Genomic DNA, 24,138 nt, shown 5'->3' with positions numbered 1-24,138 from the left:
TAAGAGGAGAGAAAATTATTTATTAACTGGTTGGAAATTTCCAGTTTATACTATTACGTTAAAGAGATTTTCCATTTCACCTGGCCCTTTCTTCATATACTGCTAGATAAGTAGGCAAAAACTTTCTACATGAGACTATATATGGTTAATATAAACTTATCAAACAAGTTAAACATAATTTATGTGGAGGTTTGAAGAGGTAAAAAAGATAAGGACCTCCATCTGTGATAATCATACCTCTGAATAAGATGACTAACAGGCTTTAAATACATCACACAACAAAAAGATATTTACTATAAATGCTATAAACCTGCTGTTGTGTTTAATAGTATCTATGTGGCCCCCAAATGACTCTGTTGAAATCAAGAAAATAATTTGAAAAAATACCTACTTTCTACTAAAGAAAAGATGGCCTCACTAGCTTATTCACTGGAAAATAAAGTACACTTTAACACTGATTTTGGATATCCTCCAAAGTAACTATCACTACTATGTGTTTCAGTCAAATACCATAAAAGTTTACATATATTAACAAAAGAAAATATTTCTGCTAATTATGTTACATTTGTGAGGAAAAAAATCTTCTTTTTCTAACCTGCAGGAATGTTTTATTTTAATATGATAATGAGCTTTCTAAACAAAAGTATCTCACATATTCTTTTTTTTTTGAGACAGAGTTTCACTCGTTACCCAGGCTGGAGTGCAATGACGCGATCTCACCACAACCTCCGCCTCCTGGGTTCAGGCAATTCTCCTGCCTCAGCCTCCTGAGTAGCTGGGATTACAGGCACGCGCCACCATGCCCAGCTAATTTTTTTGTATTTTTAGTAGAGACGGGGTTTCACCATGTTGAGCAGGATGGTCTCGATCTCTTGACCTCGTGATCCACCCGCCTAGGCCTCCCAAAGTGCTGGGATTACAGGCTTGAGCCACCGTGCCCGGCCTCTCACATATTCTTTAAGAAAAAGGACCAGCTTACAAATTAAGAAAATAATTTTGTCTGCAGGTATTATTAACAGTGTATCATCCCAGAAAATGGCTTGGCTCTTTCAATGCCTCTTTCTTACACCACTAATAGATGCCAAATAGACCACAGTTTATATTCATTTCTTAAGTTCTAAATTCCATACACTTTGTTTTCAAAGGTTGTAGGGTTCAAGCAATTTTTTAAAACTCAATAAAATGTTTATATCAACAAATAAAATCAGATAGAAGAAGAATTCTATTACTAATCCATTCAGAAAGTGGGTTCTACATCATTCCCTAATAATTATCTAGGTCCCAATGGAACTGCCCTTCCAGAGATACAAAGGCACTAATACAAAGACACAGGCACTAATTATTAGAACAAAAGTAAATTCATAATGCAATTCATAATCACTTTGTTGTAATATTGTTTAGAATCAGGTAATTTAAGAAGTAATTTGGTAAGCCACCTAGGATATATCCAGTAATATTTGTTTATAAATCATTTCCTTAAAAAAAGAGGAATTAAGGTTACTATATAATGATGTAAAATATATTTACTACACAGAGAAAAAGATTTTACATTTTCATGAAATCTTTCCAAAAATGAGTAATCAGCCTTCTCATCTCCATAATACCCCCTAATCCAAACAGACATCTGGTTTCATTAAAAGTTACCTTTTTTCTTAAATAAGAATTGGAGGTTTTCAGGAGTTTCTCCACCTCTCCTGCAAGATCTCTGCACATCTCCGAGGAGCCCATGCAGCCGAGGGTACAAAGTGCTAGCCCTTGTACGAATTGCGTACTATGATTCAGATCACTGCAAAAGAAAAGAAGAAGGTAGGAACAAGTATGCTCTGCCTGGTGCTCCCCAACAAGCAGCTTCACAATTTCAAACTAGTTCAGAATGACTCAAGATTTCTCCAGTAACAAAAACAATTAATAGAATTATTTGTTGTAGAAAATCTTTATCCCAACTTTATTACAAATTATCAATACAGGAAATAGACTGAGAGTCCCCCTTACAGGCGTACAAGCCAATGTTTCCAGGTACCAAAGCAGTAGAAGTTGAACATGTTATCTACTGGATGTTAAAGACACACTTTAGAAAACTCAGCAAACTTGGCTGGGCACAGCAGCTCACACCTATAATTCTAGCACTTGGGGAGGCTGAGGCAGGTGGATCACCTGAGGCCAAGAGTTTGGGACCAGCCTGGACAACATGGTGGAAACTCATGTCCACTAAAATATAAAAATAGGCTGAACATGGTGACAGGCACCTGTAATCCCAGCTCTTCAGGAGGCTGAGGTATAAGAATGGCTTGAACTCAGGAGGTGGAGGTTGCAATAAGCTGAGATCGCACCACTGCATTCCAGCCTGGGCAACAGAGCAAAAACTCCATTTCAAAAAAGAAAAAAAAGATCAGAACGAAAATTCAGCAGTTAACAGTAAACAGGTGGTAAAGATAAAATATGAAGCGAAACTGTGTTTTTAAAAGAGCACTGTTTGCAAATTAAAACCACACTGAGATACCATCTCAGGCCAGTTAGAATGGAGATCATTAAAAAGTCAGAAGACAACAGATGCTGGAGAGGATGTGGAGAAATAGGAACACTTTTACACTGTGGGTGGGAGTATAAATTAGTTCAACCACTGTGGGAGACAGGGTAGCAATTCCTCAAAGATCTAGAACTAGAAATACCATTTGCCCCAGTAATCCCATTACTGGGGATTACTGGGTATATACCCAAAGAATTATACATCGTTCTATTATAAAGACACATGCACATGTATGTTTACTGCAGCACTATTCACAACAGCAAAAACTTGGAACCAATGCAAATGCCCATCAATGACAGACTGGATAAAGAAAATGTGGGGCCGGGCGCGGTGGCTCAAGCCTGTAATCCCAGCACTTTGGGAGGCCGAGGCGGGTGGATCACGAGGTCAAGAGATCGAGACCATCCTGGTCAACATGGTGAAACCCCGTCTCTACTAAAAATACAAAAAATTAGCTGGGCATGGTGGCGCGTGCCTGTAATCCCAGCTACTCAGGAGGCTGAGGCAGGAGAATTGCCTGAACCCAGGAGGCGGAGGTTGCGGTGAGCCGAGATCGCGCCATTGCACTCCAGCCTGGGTAACAAGAGCGAAACTCCGTCTCAAAAAAAAAAAAAGAAAAGAAAAAGAAAATGTGGCATACATACACCATGGAATACTATACAGCCATAAAAACAGATGAGTTCATGTCTTTTGCAGGGACATGAATAAAGCTGGAAACCATCATTCTCAGCAAAGTAACACAAGAACAGAAAACCAAACACAACATGTTCTCGCTCATAAGTGGTAACTGAACAATGAGAACACATGGACACAGGGTGGGGAACATCACGAACCAGGGACTGTTGAGGGTGGAGGGGGTGGTTAGAGGAGGGATAGCGTCAGGAGAAATACCTACTATAGATGACAGGGTGATGTATGACCTATGTAACAAACCTGCATGTTCTGCACATGCACCCAGAGCTTAAAGTACAATTTAAAAAAAAAAAAAAAAAAAGAGCACTGTATTGCCAGGCACAGTGGCTCACACCTGTAATCCCAGCACTTTGGGAGGCTGAGGTGGGCAGATCACCTGAGGTCAGGAGTTTGAGATCAGTCTAGCCAACATGGTAAAACCCCTCTCTACTAAAAATACAAAAAAATTAGCCGGGCATGGTGGCAGGTGCCTGTAATCCCAGCTACTCAGGAAGCTGAGGCAACTGCTTGAACCAGGGAGGTGGAGGTTGTAGTGAGCCGAGATCATACCACTGCACTCCAGCCTGGGCAACAGAGCAAGACTCTGTTTCAAAAAAAAAAAAAAAAAATTCTCCCAAAAATAAGTTTGCAGATTCACTGTATTTAAATACTACATTTTATAATTACAACCAAATCATAATGTCATTTTGGAATTTTCTACTACCCATTAGAAATTTTTTTTTTTTTTTTGAGACGGAATTTCGCTCTTGTTACCCAGGCTGGAGTGCAATGGCACAATCTCAGCTCACCGCAACCTCCGCCTCCTGGGTTCAGGCAATTCTCCTGCCTCAGCCTCCCGAGTAGCTGGGATTACAGGCATGAACCACCATGCCCAGCTAATTTTTTGTATTTTTAGTAGAGATGGGGTTTCACCATGTTGACCAGGATGGTCTCGATCTCTTGACCTTGTGATCCGCCCGCCTCAGCCTCCCAAAGTGCTGGGATTACAGGCTTGAGCCACTGCGCCCGGCCTAAGAAAATTTTAAAGTAAGATTTCATTTACCACAGAAAAGTACAACTTTTAAATGTCAACAAATATGGTACCTCTCTGCTTCTACTTTCTCTTAAATACAGAAATACTGCAAATACCCATCATACCCATCACTATTTATTATTAGACCATAAAATAAATAAATAAAAAGAAATACTGTGAATAAAAAACAAAGCTAAAAAGGAGATTAAACTCATAGATAAATCAAAACCACACTAAAACAAACCAAAAAGCACGTTAACCCATTCAAAGTCATCAGAACTTCCACAGCTTTCTAACAGAAAATTCCTAAGAGGGATGCTGGGAAAAACTGCTAATTCCCTGCTTAGGTCCTCTCATTTCTTTATACAGCAATTGTTCCTCAGTCTGTAATCAAGTTCAACAAACATAAATGAACTACTGCATTAGTAAAGTAGCCATAAGAGAAAGACTACCTGTAAACATTCATGTAGCTAAGTATAATCCTATGCAACTGAACTCTCAGACGGATTAGACAGCCAACAAGCAAGACTTCTCATTTTACCTTTAAAATGGTATTTACTCAGAATACACACCGGCAATTTTTAAATAAATGTAAAGTTTCATTATTCATAGTATTCAAAGACCTGGAAATACAAAATGCCCAGATTTTACCATTGCTTTTTCTTTTCTATGAAGGTCCAAATGTTTGTTTCATAGGTAACTTGTACTCTTTTTTTTTTTTTTTTTTTTGAGACGGAGTTTCGCTCTTGTTACCCAGGCTGGACTGCAATGGCGCGACCTCGGCTCACTGCAACCTCCGCCTCCTGGGCTCAGGCAATTCTCCTGCCTCAGCCTCCTAAGTAGCTGGGATTACAGGCACGCGCCACCACGCCCAGCTAGATTTTTGTATTTTTAGTAGAGACGGGGTTTTACTATGTTGACCAGGATGGTCTCGATCTCTCGACCTCGTAATCCACCCACCTCGGCCTCCCAAAGTGCTAGGATTACAGGCTTGAGCCACCGCGCCCGGCCAGGTAACTTCTACTCTTATGCGTGAAGGTGTACAGCAGTATCTTCATTTAATAAAATTATCCCCTACACAAGCTTTAATCCTATGCTTAACCTCTTTACATATAAGCTAATGAACTAAGAACAATTCAAATATACTCTGGAAAGTAAATATAAACTCCGTAAATAGAAGTTTTTGAGGTTAAATGACAAAAAAAAAAAAAAAAGACTTAGAAGTACAAAGTAGGCTGGGCGCAGTAGCTCAAACCTGTAATCCTAGTACTTTGGGAGGCCTAGGGGAGTGGATCACCTGAGGTTAGGAGATCGAGACCAGCCTGGCCAACACAGAGAAACCACATCTCTACTAAAAATACAAAAATTAGCCAGCCAGGCATGGTGGTGGATGCCTGTAATCCCAGCTACTCAGAAGGTTGAGGCAGGAGAATCACTTCAACCTGGGTGGGCAGGGGTTGCAGTGAACCAAGATCGCACCACTTCACTCCAGCCTGGGCAAAAGAGCGAGACTCTGTCTCAAAAAATTAGAGAAAAAAAAAAAAAAAAAAAAAACCCAAAGTATTTAATAGTTGTTAGAAAAAAGGAAAGTAAGACTTACTTCTTGATACAGTTGGTCATGAGAAGATGAACATCTTGTCTTTCATCTAACAGCAGCATTGCCCCTAAATAGCCAATGCGTTTGTCTGTAAATTTTTGAGAGGCAATAAGCTTGAGGCACTCCAACTGCAAAAAAGAAAAAAAAAAAAGAAATTAAAAACTTGCTACCACAATCTAGAAAAGCAATGTTTTTAACCCAGAGTCCCCAACTGGCTAAAGTAACGTACAAACACGTTTCATCAAACTATCCAAATTTTTTTTTTCTTTTTTTAGACGGAGTTTCACTCTTGTTGCCCTGGCTTTAGTGCAGTGGTGCGATCTCAACTTAGGGCAACCTCTGCCTCCCAGGTTCAAGCAATCCTCCTGCCTCAGCCTCCCGAAGAGCTGGGATTACAGGCATTAGCCACTACACTAGGCTAATTTTTGTATTTTTAGTAGAGACGAGGTTTCACCATGTTGGTCAAGCTGGTCTCAAACTCCTGACCTCAGGTGATCCACCTGCCTTGGCCTTCCAAAGTGCTGGGATTATAGTCCTGGGTTCAAGCAGTTCTCCAGCCTCGGCCTCCCAAGTAACTCGGACTACAGGTGCCTGCCACCACGCCTGGGTGATTTCTTTTGTATTTTTAGTACAGACAGGTTTCACCACATTGGCCAGCCTGGTCACAAACTCCTGACCTCAGATGATCCTCCAGCCTGGGCCTCCCAAAGTGCTGGGATTACAGGTGTGACCCACCACACCCAGTCCTAAATCTTTTTAGAAGGCAAAGATGTAAGACCTTTGGCTATCTTAATAGAAACCAAGTTCTAGAACAGATCATTTTATCAAGGCCCCATGATATTTGCCATTCAAATAATCTCTCAGTTTTACATTAGTTCTGCAGATTCATACAAACACAAACTAGTAAAATATTATAAGAAGAGATTAACAAACCAAATTCCTACTTTAATCCTCAGGTTACATTAAATGAGCATCTAATGTATATCTAAGGTATGGTTTCAAAAAACTCAGTAACTGGAAATACACCAACCTATACTAACCATCAGGAATATATAATTAATTTAAAAAGAGAGAGTCAATAACTAAGTTTAATATAATGTAGAAAGTATGTGAACCAAATACATTTAGGGCTTGATCCAAGTACTATGGGAGAGGGTGAGTTTAGAAATCCAACAGAGAAAAAACAAACAAAAAGCAGTGGAAAACTCAGTAGTAGAATTAAGCTAAAACAATTTGCACAATTTCTTCTTTACTACCTCATTGTTAGAAATAGCTTCTTAGGGCTTAAGAGTTCAGGTAAATTAGTCTATCTATCTACTTGGCCTTTCTTGAATCACCTTCAAAATCATTTTGACATACTTTATCACTCCATCTTGACAAGCATAGAAAAGGCCAAAACATTCCCTCTACAGCAGTTTTCAAAGGGCGTACACAAGGCAGACTAACCAAGAAGAGTTTTCAAAACCATAATCCCCTTAGAATCACAAATCCCAAGGAGAGAGGCTCAAATGGAGACCTGTGTATACAGAAAGCTAAAATCACGTGAGACTACTTTCCATTATGAATTTATCTACTAAGCTCAAACGTGAAATTTAGGAAAGTGAAACAGTTCCACAGTTATTTCAAGCTATTTAAAAATTATTCTCTCAGGCTGGGCGCGGTGGCTCATGCCTGTAACTCCAGCACTTTGAGAGGCAAAGGTGCATGGATCACGAGGCCAAAAGATAACAAGACCATCCTGGCCAAGATGGTGAAAACCCATCTCTACTAAAAATACATAAATTAGCTTTGCATGGTGGCGCACGCCTTGTAGTCCCAGCTACTCGGGTGGATGAAGCAGGAGAATTACTTGAACCTGGGAGGCAGAGGTTGCAGTGAGCCAAGATCACACCACTGCACTCCAGCCTGGTGACAGAGTGAGACTCTGTATCAAAAATAAATAAATAAATAAAATGCTCTCTCAATATACCTTCATTAAAAACTTCTAAAGTTGGCTGAATGACTATACTATCATGAGCATTTCAAAGAAGTCTCCAAGGGAAAATAACCAGTATCAAAAAGGAAAACATAAATGCCTTGTGAAACTGAAAAGATTATGTAAGTAACAAACCTTCCCTTTAAATTTAAAAAGCAATTTCTGAAACAGAAGCTGATGAAAGTCATCTTTACAATGTCAACAGAAAATTTACTGCTAAGGTGAATGAGAATATCAAAAGCTAAAACATCATCAAGTCTTTCTGTAAAATTGGTTTTTTAATCTTCTCGTGTGTGTGTGTGTGTGTGTGTGTGTGTGTGTGTGTCTGTGTGTGTCAGAGTCTCACTCTGTCACCCAGGATGGAGTGCAGTGGTGCAATCTCAGCTCACCGCAACCTCCAACTCAGTAATTCAAGCAATTCTCTTGCCTCAGCCTCCCGACTATCGAGGATTACAGGTCTGTACTACCCATGCTCAGCTAATTTTTGTACTTTTTTTTTTTTTTAAATAGAGACAGGGTTTCACCATATTGGCCAGACTGGTCTTGAACTCCTGATCTCGTGATCCACCCACCTCAGCCTCCCAAAGTGCTGGGATTACAAGCGTGAGCCACTGCACCTGGCAATTTTTGTATTTTTAGTAGACACAGGATTTCCCCCATGTTTGCCAGGATAATCTTGATCTCCTGACCTTGTGATCCACCCACCTCGGTGTCCCAAAGTGCTGGGATTACAAGCATGAGCCACACCACCAGGCCTGATCCTCTTAATTAAAAAGAAAAAAAAAAACTGGAGCTATATGATGGTATGATATGAACAATCACCTTAATGAAAAGATGCAACTAAAATTTTGTAAACATTAACAGGTCTGCAACTGACTGGGCAGATCTTCTTAAAAATTACCTTTACTTTATTAGAGACAGGTCTTGCTCTATCATCCAAGATAAGAGTGGTGGCATGATCACAGTTCACTTTAACCTCTAACTCTTGGGCTCAGGATATCCTCCCACCTCAGCCTACCAAGCAGCTACAGCTATTAGGCTAATTTTTTACTTTACCTTTTTTTTGAGCCAGAGTCTCGCTCTGTTGCCCAGGCTGGAGTACAGTGGCATGATCCCAGCGCACTGCAACATCTGCCTCCCGGGTTCAAGTGATTCTACTGTCTCTGTCTCCCAAATAGCTGGGACAATAGGCACCTACCACTACACCTGGCTAATCTTTCGTATTTTAGTAGAGACGGGGTTTCACTGCGTTGCCCAGGATGGTTTAAAATTCCTGAGCTCAGGAGATCCATCCACCTCTGCCTCCGAAAGTGCTGGAATTACAGGTGTGAGCCACTGCACCTGGCCTAATTTTTTCCTTTTTGTAGAAATGAGGTCTCGCTATGTTGCCCAGGCTGGTCTTGAAATCCTGGGCTCAAATAATGCTTCTGCCTTGGCTTCCCAAAATGCTGGGATTATAGGCATAAGACATCATACCCAACCTACTTCTTTTTGATATTCAGAAATAACTATCTGGTTTATACACACACACATAACAATCACTATTTTTGAAAAGCAAGCTTGTTATAACTGCTCTACCACTATGTAGGGCTGGCAACACAAAACCTATACAGGACCAGTCTGTTTTTTCATTCTTCTGGCAGAAAACAAAAAAGAAAAACTTGACCCTCCTAGTGAATCCTATTTTTTCTTTTAAGAAAATTTATTATTAAATATTCCACTCAACATACATAAATATCACTTAACAGTCAACTCACCCACCAGGCAGCTTTATTAAATCTTAACATTTTATCCTAAAGTTTTTAACATTACAAATTGAACTGAAGTCCTCTGTGTACTGAGCCCCAATCTCATTTCTCTATCCCAGAAGTAATCAAAACTCCAAACTGCTGTTCATGATTACCATGCCACATATTCTTACTACACATGGAGAGACAGGTGGTTTTAAATGTTTTCAACTTTAAATAAATATTATACTGTATTCCTGCTCTTTTCACTCAACAGCTTTGAGTATTACTCACATCAAGACAAGAAGCTCTAATTCAGTCTTAACTCACTGCTACACAGTATCCCACTTTTTAATATAAACTTACCGATACTTTTTGAGGACCAATAGATTGTTTGCAATGTTTTACTATTAGAAACACTGCTGAAATGAATACTCTTATACATGTCTTTGTATACTGGACAATTTATCTTGGTTATTAGATTTGTAGAACTTAACCTTTAATAACAACACTATAAAGTAAGCATTAAGATTGTCCCTATTTTACAGACGAGGAAACTGAGACTCAGAAAGGTTAAAGATCTTGCTCAAAGCCAGAAGTCACATCCAGGCAGTCTGGTTCTACAAATCTAATAACTAAGGAGGCTTGATCAGATTCAGATTTTTCAGGTTTTGCCTTGTGATCTGATTTTGCAAATATGCACCACTTAGAGCCAGCGGTATGAACTTTCATCAGAGGGCATATAATTATTCATGGTAGGCCGCACATGGTGGCTCACGCCTATAATCCCAGCACTTTGGGAGGCAAAGGCAGGTGATCACCTGAGGTCAGGAGTTCAAGACCAGTCTGGCCAACATGGTGAAACCCCATCTCTACTAAAAATATAAAAAATTAGCTGGGCATGGTGGCGGACACCTGTAATACCAGCTACTTGGGAGGCTGAGGCAGAAGAATCGCTTGAACTCAGGAAGCTGAGGTTGCAGTGAGGCGAGATCACATCACTGCACTCCAACCTGGCAGTGTTTGTCTCTGTTTTGTGACATGAGCAGCACTGATGATCATCACAGGTTGCAAAATGGTCGTATCCTTTTATTTTATTTTATTTATTTTTTTTGAGACGGAGTTTCGCTCTTGTTACCCAGGCTGGAGTGCAATGGCGCGATCTCGGCTCACCACAACCTCCGCCTCCTGGGCTCAGGCAATTCTCCTGTCTCGGCCTCCTGAGTAGCTGGGATTACAGGCACGCGCCACCATGCCCAGCTAATTTTTTGTATTTTTAGTAGAGACGGGGTTTCACTATGTTGACCAGGATGGTCTCAATCTCTTGACCTCGTGATCCACCCGCCTCGGCCTCCCAAAGTGCTGGGATTACAGGCTTGAGCCACCGCGCCCGGCCGGTCGTATCCTTTTATTAAGGGGGAAAGAGTTTCTACCTAAAGCCTATGACAGTCACCCACGTATTACTGCAGAGCTTTTGTTTATAGCTTTAACAAGAGTGCTATTATCATCACTTCTTTTCAATATTGTACCACCTGTACAGTGTAATAAGGAAATAAGAAAATGTATAAGGATGTCAAAGGAAAAAAGGGAACTGTCATTGTGTGCAGACAAAAGTAGCATTGACTATGTGGAAACAATGACATCTACAGAGACTCTTAGAACTAAGTTCAATAATGTGACAAAGTAGGTAAATACATTTAAAAATCAATTATATTGCGGCCGGGCACGGTGGCTCAAGCCTGTAATCCCAGCACTTTGGGAGGCCGAGGCGGGTGGATCACGAGGTCAAGAGATAGAGACCATCCTGGTCAACATGGTGAAACCCCGTCTCTCCTAAAAATACAAAAAATTAGCTGGGCATGGTGGCGCGTGCCTGTAATCCCAGCTACTCAGGAGGCTGAGGCAGGAGAATTGTTTGAACCCAGGAGGCGGAGGTTGCGGTGAGCCGAGATTGCGCCATTGCACTCCAGCCTGGGTAACAAGAGCGAAAACTCCGTCTCAAAAAAAAAAAAAAATCAATTATATTGCTAAAGATCTACAACATAATTATTTAAAATTTTAAAGAATACTATTCGCAACAGAAACAAGAGCTCTATTTAGCTCTTTGTAGGTTATTTAACCTACAAACAAATTTCTCCAAAGATCTGTAAGACTTTAAAATTCTGTGTTTTGGGGGAAAATTTTTTTAAATTTTTTAAAAAAGGGACTCCATGTTTGGATCCCCTTCTACCCTCATGGAAGCTGTGTTTCTCTCTCCTAGATTTCCCCTCTGGAGTCCCTTTCCACACTCTTCATGGAAGTTTTCTCTCTTCTCCTTTTTTTCTCTTTCTTTACCTAAATAAGTAACTTTTCTACAACAACAACAAAAAATGTTTAAAAAGATGTATAAGACTTTATGGAGAACATTGTAAAATTTAGAGAAGCTAAGGATGTGCAGTGCTATTCTACACAGATGGAAGGAAAGAATATCCTACACGAGTAATTAGGTATAGCAAGCAAGACTGAAACTGGGGAAAAACAGAATCAGGCCCAGCCTGGAAGTAGCCTACTACTGACATGGAAATGTGGATTTCCATTCTACAAATCTAATGATTCTTCTAAGAGAAACTAGAAATCCAGATTTCTATGGAAATTCTTTTTTTTATATAATAGCAGAAATAATTTTAAATACTATACAGGACAAAAGAAACACATCTGTACAAGAATATGGTTCCAAGCCAACAGTTTTCTACTCCTGCAATCTACCCACCTCTTTAGCTACTTGACTATTATTTCTGGAATGTCCTTAGCCCACACACACAAAGGTTACACATACCACAGGAAATCTATCATCACCTTTGCTATAAAAATGCTAAGGATACTGTCTCTTAAATTACTAAGAAACTCCTAGACAAAAGGTCCATATAAAAAACCTCTTTCAGAATTCCCTGCTTGAAAAAACATTGCTGTCCTTGAGGAAATGGCAAAAATGCATAATATTTGAGGCTTTTCATATACAAAATATGTGTCTAACACTTCATAACTTAACCTTTATAACAACACTATAAAGTAAGCATTAAGATTGTCCCTATTTTACAGATGAGGAAACAGACTCAGAAAGGTTAAAGATCTTGCTGAAAGCCAGAAGTCACATCCAGGCAGTCTGGTTCTCTGCAGTTTTGCACTTCCATCCTGGCAATAACAACCACGTAACAGCTGACTGTCTCTTTTCCTGCCTTAGCTGTTGTACCAACAGCAACTACACTGACCTTACTCTCTAAATTCTTCCTTTTTCCAACTCCTAATTTATACTATTCTTTTTCTCTTTAATGTACATGCTGGTAGTTTATGCCATCCCAAATCCTTTGTACGGAAAGGCAGGGTTAATTTTTTTTTTTTCTTTTGAGACAGTCTCACTCTGTCACCCAGGCTGGAGTGCAGTGGTATGATCTCGGTTTACTGCAACCTCTACCTTCCAGTTTCAAGTAATTCTCCTGCCTAAGCATTTCGAGTAGTTGGGATTACAGGCACATGCCACCACGCCTGGCTAATTTTTGTATTTTTAGTAGAGAAGGAGTTTCACATTGTTGACCAGGCTGGTCTCAAACTCCTGACTTGAAGTGATCCATCCGCCTTGGCCTCCCAAAGTGCTGGGATTATAGGCATGAGTCACCGCGCCCAGCCCACCCCATAAGTTTTATTGTAAAATTTAAGACTTTCAAAATATAGCTATGAGAAATTTTAAAATTTCTATGTGGCTTATATTTTATTTCTATCAGCATCACACCAGATACTACAGTACAATTTTTTTTAAAGGTGAAATTAGTTTTAATAATATTATTTATTTAATCAATATATCTAAAATATCATTTCAACATATGATCAATGAAAAAATTGTACTTAGGTATTTTACACTTGCTTTTGCACTAAGGCTTCTATATATAGTACATACTTTACACTTAACGCACATCTCAATTTGTACATTTTCATCAGAAATAGCTGAACTAAAAAGAAAAATAAAGAAAAATAGCTGAACTGTATTTAGATTTCATAAAATTTACTATTTATAAAGTAGACTCACACACCCAAGTTGTTTAAAACACATTTAAGAGTTTTCCAATAACTAGGTCGGGCACAGTGGCTCACACCTGTAATCCCAGCACTTTGGGAGGCCAAGGCAGGTGGATCAGTTGAGGTCAGGAGTTTGAGAATAGCCTGGCCAACATGGTGAAACCCATCTCCATCAAAAATACAAAAATTAGCTGGGTGTGGTGGTAGATGCCTGTAATCCCAGCTACTGGGAAGGCTGAGGAAGAATTGTTTGAACCTGAGCGGTGGAGGTTGCAGTGAGCTAAGACCTAACCACTGCACTTCAGTCTGGGCAACAGAGTTTTCCAATAATTAAATCAAGTATCAAAAAACTTTATTTTCCTTTAACATTCACCTCAGTTCAAAGAGCCACATCAAGAGGTCAATAGCTACATGTAGCTACTAGTTTCCATAATGAACACCGCATCTAATAAATAAAATGCCATTAAAGAATGGCTGCACACCGGGCATGGTGGCTCACGCTTGTAATCCCAGTGCTTTGGAAGACTGAGGCAAGTGGATCACCTGAGGTCAGGAGTTCAAGCCCAGCCTGGTCAACATGGTGAAACCCCATCTCTACCAAAAATACAAATATTAGCTGGGCATGCTGGCAAGCACCCGTAATCCCAGTTACTCAGGAGACTGAAGCAGGAGAATTGCTTGAACCCAGGAGGCGGAAGTTGCAATGACCCAAGATCGCACCACTGTACTCCAGGCTGGGTGACAGGAGCAAAACCCCATATCAAAAAAAAAAAAAAGTGTCTGCTACTACACACTAAAGGAAAATGACTATGATAGAATACACTGTTTATTGGGAATAAAAAAAAAAAAAGAAAAGAAAATGGCACTGATTCATACAGGCAGGTGACAAAATCTAGATATGAACCTTTTACAGGCATATTATAAAGGTAATTCCAATGGGTGGGGTACTAAATTACTGATATGAACAAGTTGATGACTCATTCAAATAGAGGAAACAGAATAAGAACTTTTTTCTCTTTTTTTTTGAGATGGAGTCTTGCTCTGCAGCCCAGGCTGGAGTGAAGTGGTGGGATCCTGGCTCACTTCAACAACCTCCACCTCCCAGGTCCCAGTTCAAGCAATTCTCCTGCTTTAGCCTCCCAAGTAGCTGGGATTACAGACATGCACCACCATGCCCAGTTAATTTTTGTATTTTTAGCAGAGACAAGGTTTCAGCATATTGGCCAGGCTGGTCTTGAACTACTGACTTCCTGATCCACCTGCCTTGGCTTCCCAAAGTGCCTGGATTATAGGTATGAACCACCGTGCCCAGTCAGAATAAGAACTTAAAATTATGATTCCTAGTCCCATTCAGAAAAATATTTTTATAATAAAATTTTAGCAGTTTTCTTGAGCATTTGCACTTTTTACCTAAGAATTATTTTATCAAATAATTAAGGCCCAAAATGCCACCTAGATAGATCTTAAAAGCACATTCTAGGCCGGGCGCGGTGGCTCAAGCCTGTAATCCCAGCACTTTGGGAGGCCGAGGTGGGTGGATCACGAGGTCGAGAGATCGAGACCATTCTGGTCAACATGGTGAAACCCCGTCTCTACTAAAAATACAAAAAACTAGCTGGGCATGGTGGTGCGTGCCTGTAATCCCAGCTACTTAGGAGGCTGAGGCAGGAGAATTGCCTGAACCCAGGAGACGGAGGTTGCGGTGAGCCGAGATCACGCCATTGCACTCCAGCCTGGGCAACAAGAGCGAAACTCCGTCTCAAAATAAAAAAAAAAAAAAGCACATTCTATCTAAACACATTAAAGAAATGAATCTTAGAAAACACACAGACATCTTTTACAAAATGAAATATCCTACAAAGTCTTAAATCTACTCTATGATTCCAAATTCAAGAATTTGCCATTAGTCTGGGGACTGTGGCTCACACCTAAAATCAAAGCATTTTGAGAAGTTGAGGTCCGAGGATCACGTGAGCCTAGGAGTTCAACAACAGCCAAGGTGATGTGGCATAACCCCACTCTACAATTTTTTTTTAATTAGCTGACCAGGCATGGTAGTGCATGCCTGTAATCTCAGTACTTTCTGAGGCCAAGGCAGGTGGATCACTTGCACTCAGGAGTTCAAAATCAGCCTGAGCAACACAACAAAGCCCTGTCTCTACAAAAAATACAGAGATTAGCCAGGTGTGGTTCCCAGAAGGTCGAGGCTGCAGTGAGCCAAGTAGAAAGTAAGCTTGTGGTGTCCACTGCACACTCCAGCCCGGGCAGCAGAGTGAGACCCTATCTCAAAAAATTAGCTGGGTGTGGTGCCATGTACCTGCAGTCCCAGCTACTAGAGAGGCTGAGGTGAGAGAAGAGCTTGAGCCCAGGAGGTTGAGGCTAAAGTGACCCATCAAAGAGCCACAGCCTGGGCCACAAAGCAAGACCCTGCCTCCAAAAACAACAACAACACAAAAATTTGCTCTTCAAGAACTTCCTTGGGAGCCAGGTACAGTGACTGATGCCTGTAATCACAGCACTTTGGGAGGCCAAGGCAGATAGATCACAAGGTCAGGAGTTCAAGACCAGCCTGGCCAAGATAGTGAAACCCTGTCTCTACTAAAAACGTAAAAAAAATTAGCCAGGCATGGTGGCGGGCACCTGTGATCCCAGCTACTCCAGAGGCTGAGGTAGAAAAAAGCTTGAACCTGGGAGACGGAGGTTGCAGTGAGCCAAGATCGCACCAGTGCACTCCAGTCTGTGCAACAGAGCAAGACACTACCTCAGGGAAAAAACAAACAAACAAAACAAAACTTCTTTGGGAATATGTAAATGTGCTGCTTCTAAAATGTTAATAATTATCTCTGAGGAATTAAGAGTCTTTCCCTACTCTAGACTTTTTTTTATAGCCCAATTTCTATGTATCAGATTTCAGTAAATCTAACCTAATACTTAGTATCAACCAACAAGAACACATGGGCATCTATTTGCTTTATACTGTGACAGCCACTACGTGGATAACCAGCTGGATCAATTTTTGATGTGGTAAAGCTTATAACTGAAAAATCAGAGCCTCAGGGTTTAATTCCACTCTTATCTTTCTATGAGTGAAACACGAAGTATATTCCTATTAATTACATTTTTAGAAACCATGTGAAGGAGAAGAATGCTATTATGACACTAATTCTGTCCCAAACCAAATATATGAATATACTCATGAGCTAGCAGTTGCTCCTGCCTGGCCGCTTTTCTTCTGATCCGGTCCCCTTTCCTCTGATATTAACACGTCAATTTTTCTTTGGGAAACTAATAGACTACCACTCTGAATCATATATTTCTAAAGATGCTGACCTCACTCCAAAACCCAAGGTGAGCATAAAATCCAAGTCAGTCTGATAAAATTAAATCTCAGTACTTTTTTGTTTTAACTTGGGGGCTGAAGATCTCCTTCCGTTGAAATTACTGATCTAAACAGAAAATAAGTTGATAGCGCTCTTTCCTGATAGTGTTGCACATTCTTTCTTTCAATTTTGCAGTCTGTTCCTTAGACAGACTATTTAGCATATAACACAATTCTTAAATTAAATAAAATTAAATTTAACAGCATTAATACGAAATAAAAAAATAACCCATTATTTCCTTTTCCATGACTAAATCCCACTTATGACAGTATAAACATGGAAAAAAAAAAGGACTTATCAAGACTATCATTCTCAAAACCCAGATTGGACATATTAAATAGTAACCATTTGTGCATGGGAGAGAATCAACAGCCAGATCTGCTCAGAATTTATAGTAATCAAGGCACAAAGTAATTAGAACAAAATAGATGCCACCAACTGGCAACCACCCAATTTTCTTAACTTAAAAATATGTTATGAGTTTCTCCATATAACATTGTGTACAGAGAAAATAAATAAAAAGACATCTAGCAAGACTTTTTTTTTTCCCCCCCACAGAAATGGGGTCTTACTCTGCTGCCTAGGCAGGAGTACAGTGATGCAATCACAGCTCACTAAGGCCTCAAAACTCCTGGGGCTCAAGCAATCCTCTTGACTTCCTCCTGAGTAGCTGGGACTAAAGGTATGCTTTACCACACAAGGCTTCTTCTTTTTCTTTTATTTTTTTTTTTTTTAAGAGCATTATGTTGCCTAGGCTGGTCTCAAACTCCTAACCTCAAGTGATTTTCCCACCTCACCTCAGCGCTTTGAGTAGCTGGGATTACAGGCACAAGCCACCATGCCCAGCAACAAACATTTTCTTAAATATTCATTATAGTCCAGGCTATCTGGCAGAACAATCACATAATTTTTTTTTTTTTTTTGGAGATGGAGTCTCACTCTGTCGCCAGGCTAGAGTGCAGTGGTGCAATCTCTGCTCACTGCAACCTCCACCTCCTGGGTTCAAGTGATTCTTTCAACTCAGCCTCTTGAGTAGCTGGGATTACAGGCGCACGCCACCACAACCAGCTAATTTTTATATTTTTTTAGTACAGACAGGGTTTCACCATGTTGGCCAGGATGGTCTCAATCTCTTGACCTAGGGATCCGCCCACCTCGGCCTCCCAAAGTGCTGGGATTACAGGTGTAAACCACCGCAGCCAGCCAATTCTGGTCAATCTTTAAGCAAGCCAGCTGCCACCATCAAAACATTCTCTCATCCACATAATGAGACTCCCAATGGAAAGGATGATTGATGGCAATATCATGCCTACAGCTTGCTCGCTCTCTCAATCTTATCCTCAGTTCCACAATCATCAGACTAGAGGGCTATTAAAAGTACCTCCCACCAGAAAAAGATTGACAATCCCTGAGCAACAATGTCAAAGAATATTCTTGCTAGATGTATTATCAACCCAGCTTACCTGTCCAAAGTGAGCAGGATAGCCCAGCATGTGCATATACAGTAATTTTGCCACATTCCGACACCGGTATGTATTGTCTTCTTCTCTAAAAGATGACCGGATTGCAGCACATTCTTTCTGGATCATTTCTCGTTCTTCAGCTTGGGTTCGGGCTGTCCGGATGGTCCGGATCAGCTCCCGCAATCTGATGGGGGCTGGCATCCTCTGGATATGGAAAGACATTAAATAGAGATGTTCATTTTTTTTTTTTTTTTTTTTTTTTACTAGCAAAGGTATTCACACAACTTCCCATTTAAATTTCTGACTAGATTTTAAGAATTCAAGTCTTGCCAAATCCAGCTTAGCTAACCTAAACAAAGCTTGCTAGGCTTCAGCAAAGCTATTGCATACAGACCTCTCAACTCTGTACATTTCTGGAAAGGCTACAAACAAAAATGCTAAGTATTAAGCAAAACAAGACAAAGAACATACGAAATTGAAAGTCCACCACTAATACCAAAATATCTCAGAAACTAATACAACTCAAATATTTACTCAATCCTTAAAGTAACAAGGCCAATGCCTAACCTTAGAAAAGATATTCTGTGTTCAACTGCTGCTGAAGACAACATAGCTCAACAAAAATGAATATGGTCACAATCACAGCTCAACTAAACAAAATATGAGAGATTAAGAGAAAAGACCAAATGTCAGATTAAAACACATCCAACAAATGGTAATCATCTCAGTACACTGCATTTAAAAATGTGATGAGGAAATAAATTAACCTCAGAGAATAAGGCTATGAGTGTCATGACTATCCCTTAAAAGCAAAAATATATATATACATTAACAAAGGACATATAACAGCCTAAATAATTGTTCAAAAAAAGAAAAGGAGAGAACAGAGAATTTGCACTAATTTGTAGTAAGTACTACAAACTAATTTCAAGATTTACTACCAAGTTACAGTAATGAGAAAAATTTGAAGTAACTGAACTTAAGAACAGACTGAAGCAAAACTGAAAGTTTAGGTATAAACCCATACAAATATGCACAAGCGATTTTTAACAAAGACACCAAAGTTATTCAATAGGAGCATGACAGTCTATCAATGAATGGTGCTGGCAACTAGATATCTCCATAGCAGAAAAAATTAACTTCAATCCTACCTACATACAATACACAAAATTTAATTCAAAATGGATCACAAACCTAAAAGTCAAAGCTAAAACTAAAAATCTTCCAGAAGAAAATCTTTGCAAACAGGTTAAACAGAGACTTCACACACAACCACAAAGTATAAAAGAAAAATTTTTGGGAGGCCGAGGCGGGTGGATCACAAGGTCAAGAGATCAAGACCATCCTGGTCAACATGGTGAAACCCCATCTCTACTAAAAATCCAAAAAAATTAGCTGGGCATGGTGGCATGTGCCTGTAATCCCAGCTACTCAGGAGGCTGAGGCAGGAGAATTGCCTGAACCCAGGAGGCGGAGGTTGCGGTGAGCCGAGATCGTGCCATTGCACTCCAGACTGGGTAACAAGAGGGAAACTCCGTCTCAAAAAAAAAAAAGAAAGAAAAAGAAAAATTTGATAACTGGACTGTATCAAAGTTTAAAATTTTTGCTCTTTAAAAGACATCATTATGAAAATAAGGCACACTAGCTGGGCACAGAGGCTCATGCCTGTAATGCCAGCACTTTGGGAGTCCGAGGTGGGCGGATCACTTGAGGTCAGGAGTTCAAAACCAGCCTGGCCAACATGGCAAAAACCTGTTTCTACTAAAAATACAAAACTAGCCGGGCATGGAGGTGTATGCCTGTAATACCAGCTACCTGGGAGGCTGAGGTAGGAGATTCGCTGAAACCCAGGAGGCAGAGGTTGCAGTGAGCCAAGATCTCACCATTGTACTCCAGCCTGGGCAACAAGCAAAAATGTAAAGGAAAGGTGAAAGGCAAAAGGGGAAATGGGAAGGAGGAAAGGAAAAAGGAAAGAAAAGGAAAAAGGAAAGGAAGGGGAGGGGAAGGGAGAGGAAGAGGGGACGGGAGGGGAAGGGAGGGGAGGGGAAGAGAGGGAAGAGTATAGGAGATGAGAGGAGCGGAGAGGAAGGAAGGAAAGAGGGAGGGAGGGAGGAAGGGAGGGAGGGAGGCCACAGAAAGGGAAAAATATTCAATATACGTTATCTGTCAAAAGACTTGCATTCAGGATATGTAACTTTTACAACTCAATAATAAGACACTCTTATTTTAAAAGTGAGTAAACAGGCCAGGCATGGTGGCTTATGCCTGTAATCCCAGCACTTTGGGAGGCTGAGGTGGGCGCCTGAGGTTGGAAGTTCAAGACCAGCCTAACCGACATGGGGAAACTCCATCTCTACTAAAAATACAAAAAATTAGGCCAGGCACAGGGGCTCACGCCTATAATCCCAGCACTTTGGAACTTTGGAAGGCTGAGGCAGATGGGTCACCTGAGGTCAGGAGTTCAAGACCAGCCAGCCCAACATGGTGAAACCCTGTCTCTACTAAACATATCAAAAAAATAGCTAGGCGTGGTAGCAGGAACCTGTAATCCCAGCTAATCAGGAGGTTGAGGCAGAAGACTCGCTTGAACCTGGGAGGCAGAGGTGGCAGTGAGCTGAGATGATACCATTGCACTCCAGCCTGGGTGTCAAGAGTGAAACTCTGTCTCAAAAAAAAAAAAAAAAAAATTAGCCAGTTGTGATGGTGCATGCCTGCAATTCCAGCTACTAGAGAGGCTGAGGCAGGAGAATCACTTGAACCTGGAAGGCGGAGGTTGCTGTGAGCCAAGATAGTGCCATTGCACTCCAGCCTGGGCAACAAGAGCAAAACTCCATCTCAAAAAGAAATAAATAAATAAAATGTGTAAACAAAGAAAGGCTAAAAGATTAGAAGAAATACTTCTCAAAAAAAATACATGAATGCTTATAAGCACATGAAAAGATGCTTAACATCATTAGTTAGCAGGAAACAGGAAATTAAAACCATGATGATAGATCATGGCAGTTACACAAAAAAAAAAAAAAAAAAAAAGAAGAAGAAGAAAACCATAATGGGATACCACTCCACACCACTAAAATGGCTAAAATTAAAGACTGGCAATGATATAGAAAAACTAAACTTTCATAAACTGCCCATGGGAATAAAAATGGTTCAACTACTTTAGGAAACAGTTTGGCAGGTTTTTATGACGTTAAACATACACTTAGCATATCATTTAGCAAATCTACTCAGTATATACCCAAGAGAAGTATTTACGCATGAGTAACAAAAATATGTATCTTCACCAAAACTTGTACATGAAATGTTCATAGAAGTTTAATTCGTAATTGCCAAAAACTGAAAACAACCTAAATTTCCATAAACAGGTGAATGGATGATGGTGTATCCATATAATGGACTACTTCTCAGAATAAAATAGAACCAATTATATACAACATGAAAGTCTTAAAAACATTCTGCTAAGCAAAAGCAGCAGACACAATAGAGTACATACTACATGATTCCATTTACGTGAAATTCTAGGACAAAGCTAATCCATAGAGATGGAAAAGACATTTTTCCACTAAATATAAGCTCCCTAAGTCTAGATCCTCATTTGTCTTGTTCACTCTTGTATCCTCCTATAAGAATACAAACTTGATAAATACTATGTTTATTAAATCCTAAATGCTGAAATATCTTTAAAAAATTGAATTGTCCTTTCCAAAGCACATAAAATAAAGGTGTACCAGCTGCTCACCAACAGCTATGGGAAAAGGTTGCCAGAATTCAACCCAGTTCTCTCTTTTACCCTGCCCAGATAACTTTCTCCCTGCTTCAGGGCTCACACTGCCTGCTCTGAGCTTTAAGCTACTGATAGCAAACCAACCATCAAGAACGCAACCAAAAAACTGGAGCTTCTGCTGCTATGTGATCAGTCTTCCCCTAATAGACCTAAAGTTATTTGAGCTCTAAATCTAAAAACAAAATTCTAAAATTTAATTTTTCAACATTAAAATCACCTATTTTGGTGAGGCACAGTGGCTCATGCCTGTAATCTGAGCAGTTTCGGAGGCTGAGGCAGGCGGATCACAAGGTCAAGAGTTCAAGACCAGCCTGGCCAACACAGTGAAACCCCATCTCCAGATTTAATCTCTCCTATTCAAACAGTGATGTACTAACACTGGTCTTTCCTTTTACTCACTCTGTAGACCATTTCCTTTCTATGAAGACATTTCTTCTTACAGGGGAAACGCCTATGCACCCTTCTACTTCCCTCAAAAGAAAGAAAACCACAAAAACACAGAAAACTATCTAGGCTAGATCAGTTTAACAACGGCCAGAATATCTAAGATGTATTGGAAAGTAAGTCTGATTGAAGCATAATACAAGCAGTTGATTCGGTTTAAGCTTTCCTAGTGTCGCATTCTAGTCATAGTATTTTGCAAGTTGTAAATGCATGAAAGCAACTCAGATTATATATGAAATAAAAATCTGGTGGTTCATGCCTGTAATCCCAGTACTTTGGGAGGCCGAGTTAGGTGGACTGCTTGAGTCCAGGAGTTCAAGACTGGCCTGAGCTTAGCTGGGCATGGTGGCGGGTGCCTGTAATCCCAGGTACTCAGGAGGCTGAGGCAGGAGAATTGCCTGAACCCAGGAGGCGGAGGTTGCGGTGAGCCGAGATCGTGCCATTGCACTGCAGCCTGGGTAACAAGAGCAGAACTCCGTCTCAAAAAAAAAAAAGACTGGCCTGAGCAACATACCGACACCCCATCTCTACCAAAAATACAAAAATTAGTTGGGCGTGGTGGCATGCATCTGTAGTCCCAACTACTCAGGAGGCTGATGTGGAAGGATCACTTGAGCCCAGGGGACAGAGGTTACAGTAAGCTGAGATCTCATCACTTCACTCCAGCCTGGGTGGTGGAGTAAGACTCTGTCTCAAAAACGACAATAATAATAATAAAATGAAATAAATCTGGAGAAAAGTATTCTGGTCATTAGAGAGGCAAAAGCTATTGTAAGACAAGCATAATTCTTTGACCAGGTTTCACCGTGGCCAAGAATGATGAGACAATCAAGACCAACTTCATATACTCTGATTTCAGGCTCACAGTCCAGCTTTCTGATTATTAAATGCTTCCTCAAGTACTCCAACTCCCAAGTACCTCCATACTAGAAATAGTGTGCTGTGGAATGCAGACACAGGTAATTCAAGAGAAAAGCATATTCTCCTTATGAATTACAATACTACAGTATTATTATAACTTACAAATCAGTGTGTTTAATTGGTCTAAATTACCCCTAGGAGATGAACTACTAAAATGGAATTTCTAGATCTTCAATGCTAAAGAATAGGCTGTGGAATGTATGATCACATCAAGACACCACCCCACCCTGTCTAGGCAGCCAGCTGGCATCCCTCTAAGAGGACTTAAGTTCAATTCTCCCTAAATCGTCACAGTAATTACAGGAATCTTATTTTATGCTTAATTATCCATAACCAAAATTCACCAGAACTGAGATCTAAAAAGCAGATGTCTATAAATGCAAACATGCCTACTGAACAATTCAACAGCACTGAGATGCATAAAAAGCAGACTGGGCACAATGGCTCAGGCCTGTAATCTCAGCACTCTGGGAGGCCAAGGAGGTGGACTGCTTGAGCCCAGGAGTTCAAGACAAGCCTGGGCAACACAGCAAGACCCTGACTCTTAAAAAAAAAATTTACACAC

The 24,138-nt window shown here is 40.3% G+C and overlaps 1 protein-coding gene across 2 annotated transcripts in view; it reads right to left on the bottom strand.

Moving 5' to 3' along the window:
• Positions 1–24,138, bottom strand: part of AP1G1 (adaptor related protein complex 1 subunit gamma 1) — an 80,162-nt gene that overhangs the window by 43,083 nt on the left and 12,941 nt on the right. For both annotated transcript variants that reach the window (XM_074405868.1, XM_003939948.3), the window contains exons 2-4: positions 18,425–18,628; positions 5,833–5,957; positions 1,645–1,786 (exon numbers count right to left, since the gene is read on the bottom strand). In XM_074405868.1, coding sequence (XP_074261969.1) covers positions 1,645–1,786; positions 5,833–5,957; positions 18,425–18,625 — 468 coding nt within the window. In that variant the 5' untranslated portion in view covers positions 18,626–18,628. The remainder of the gene's footprint in view (positions 1–1,644; positions 1,787–5,832; positions 5,958–18,424; positions 18,629–24,138) is intronic.

This window comes from Saimiri boliviensis, chromosome 1, assembly GCF_048565385.1.
Source record: "Saimiri boliviensis isolate mSaiBol1 chromosome 1, mSaiBol1.pri, whole genome shotgun sequence".
In the NCBI taxonomy this organism is placed as follows: domain Eukaryota; kingdom Metazoa; phylum Chordata; class Mammalia; order Primates; family Cebidae; genus Saimiri; species Saimiri boliviensis.
Note: the sequence above shows the minus strand (reverse complement) of the source record. Positions and strands in the feature narration are given on the sequence as shown.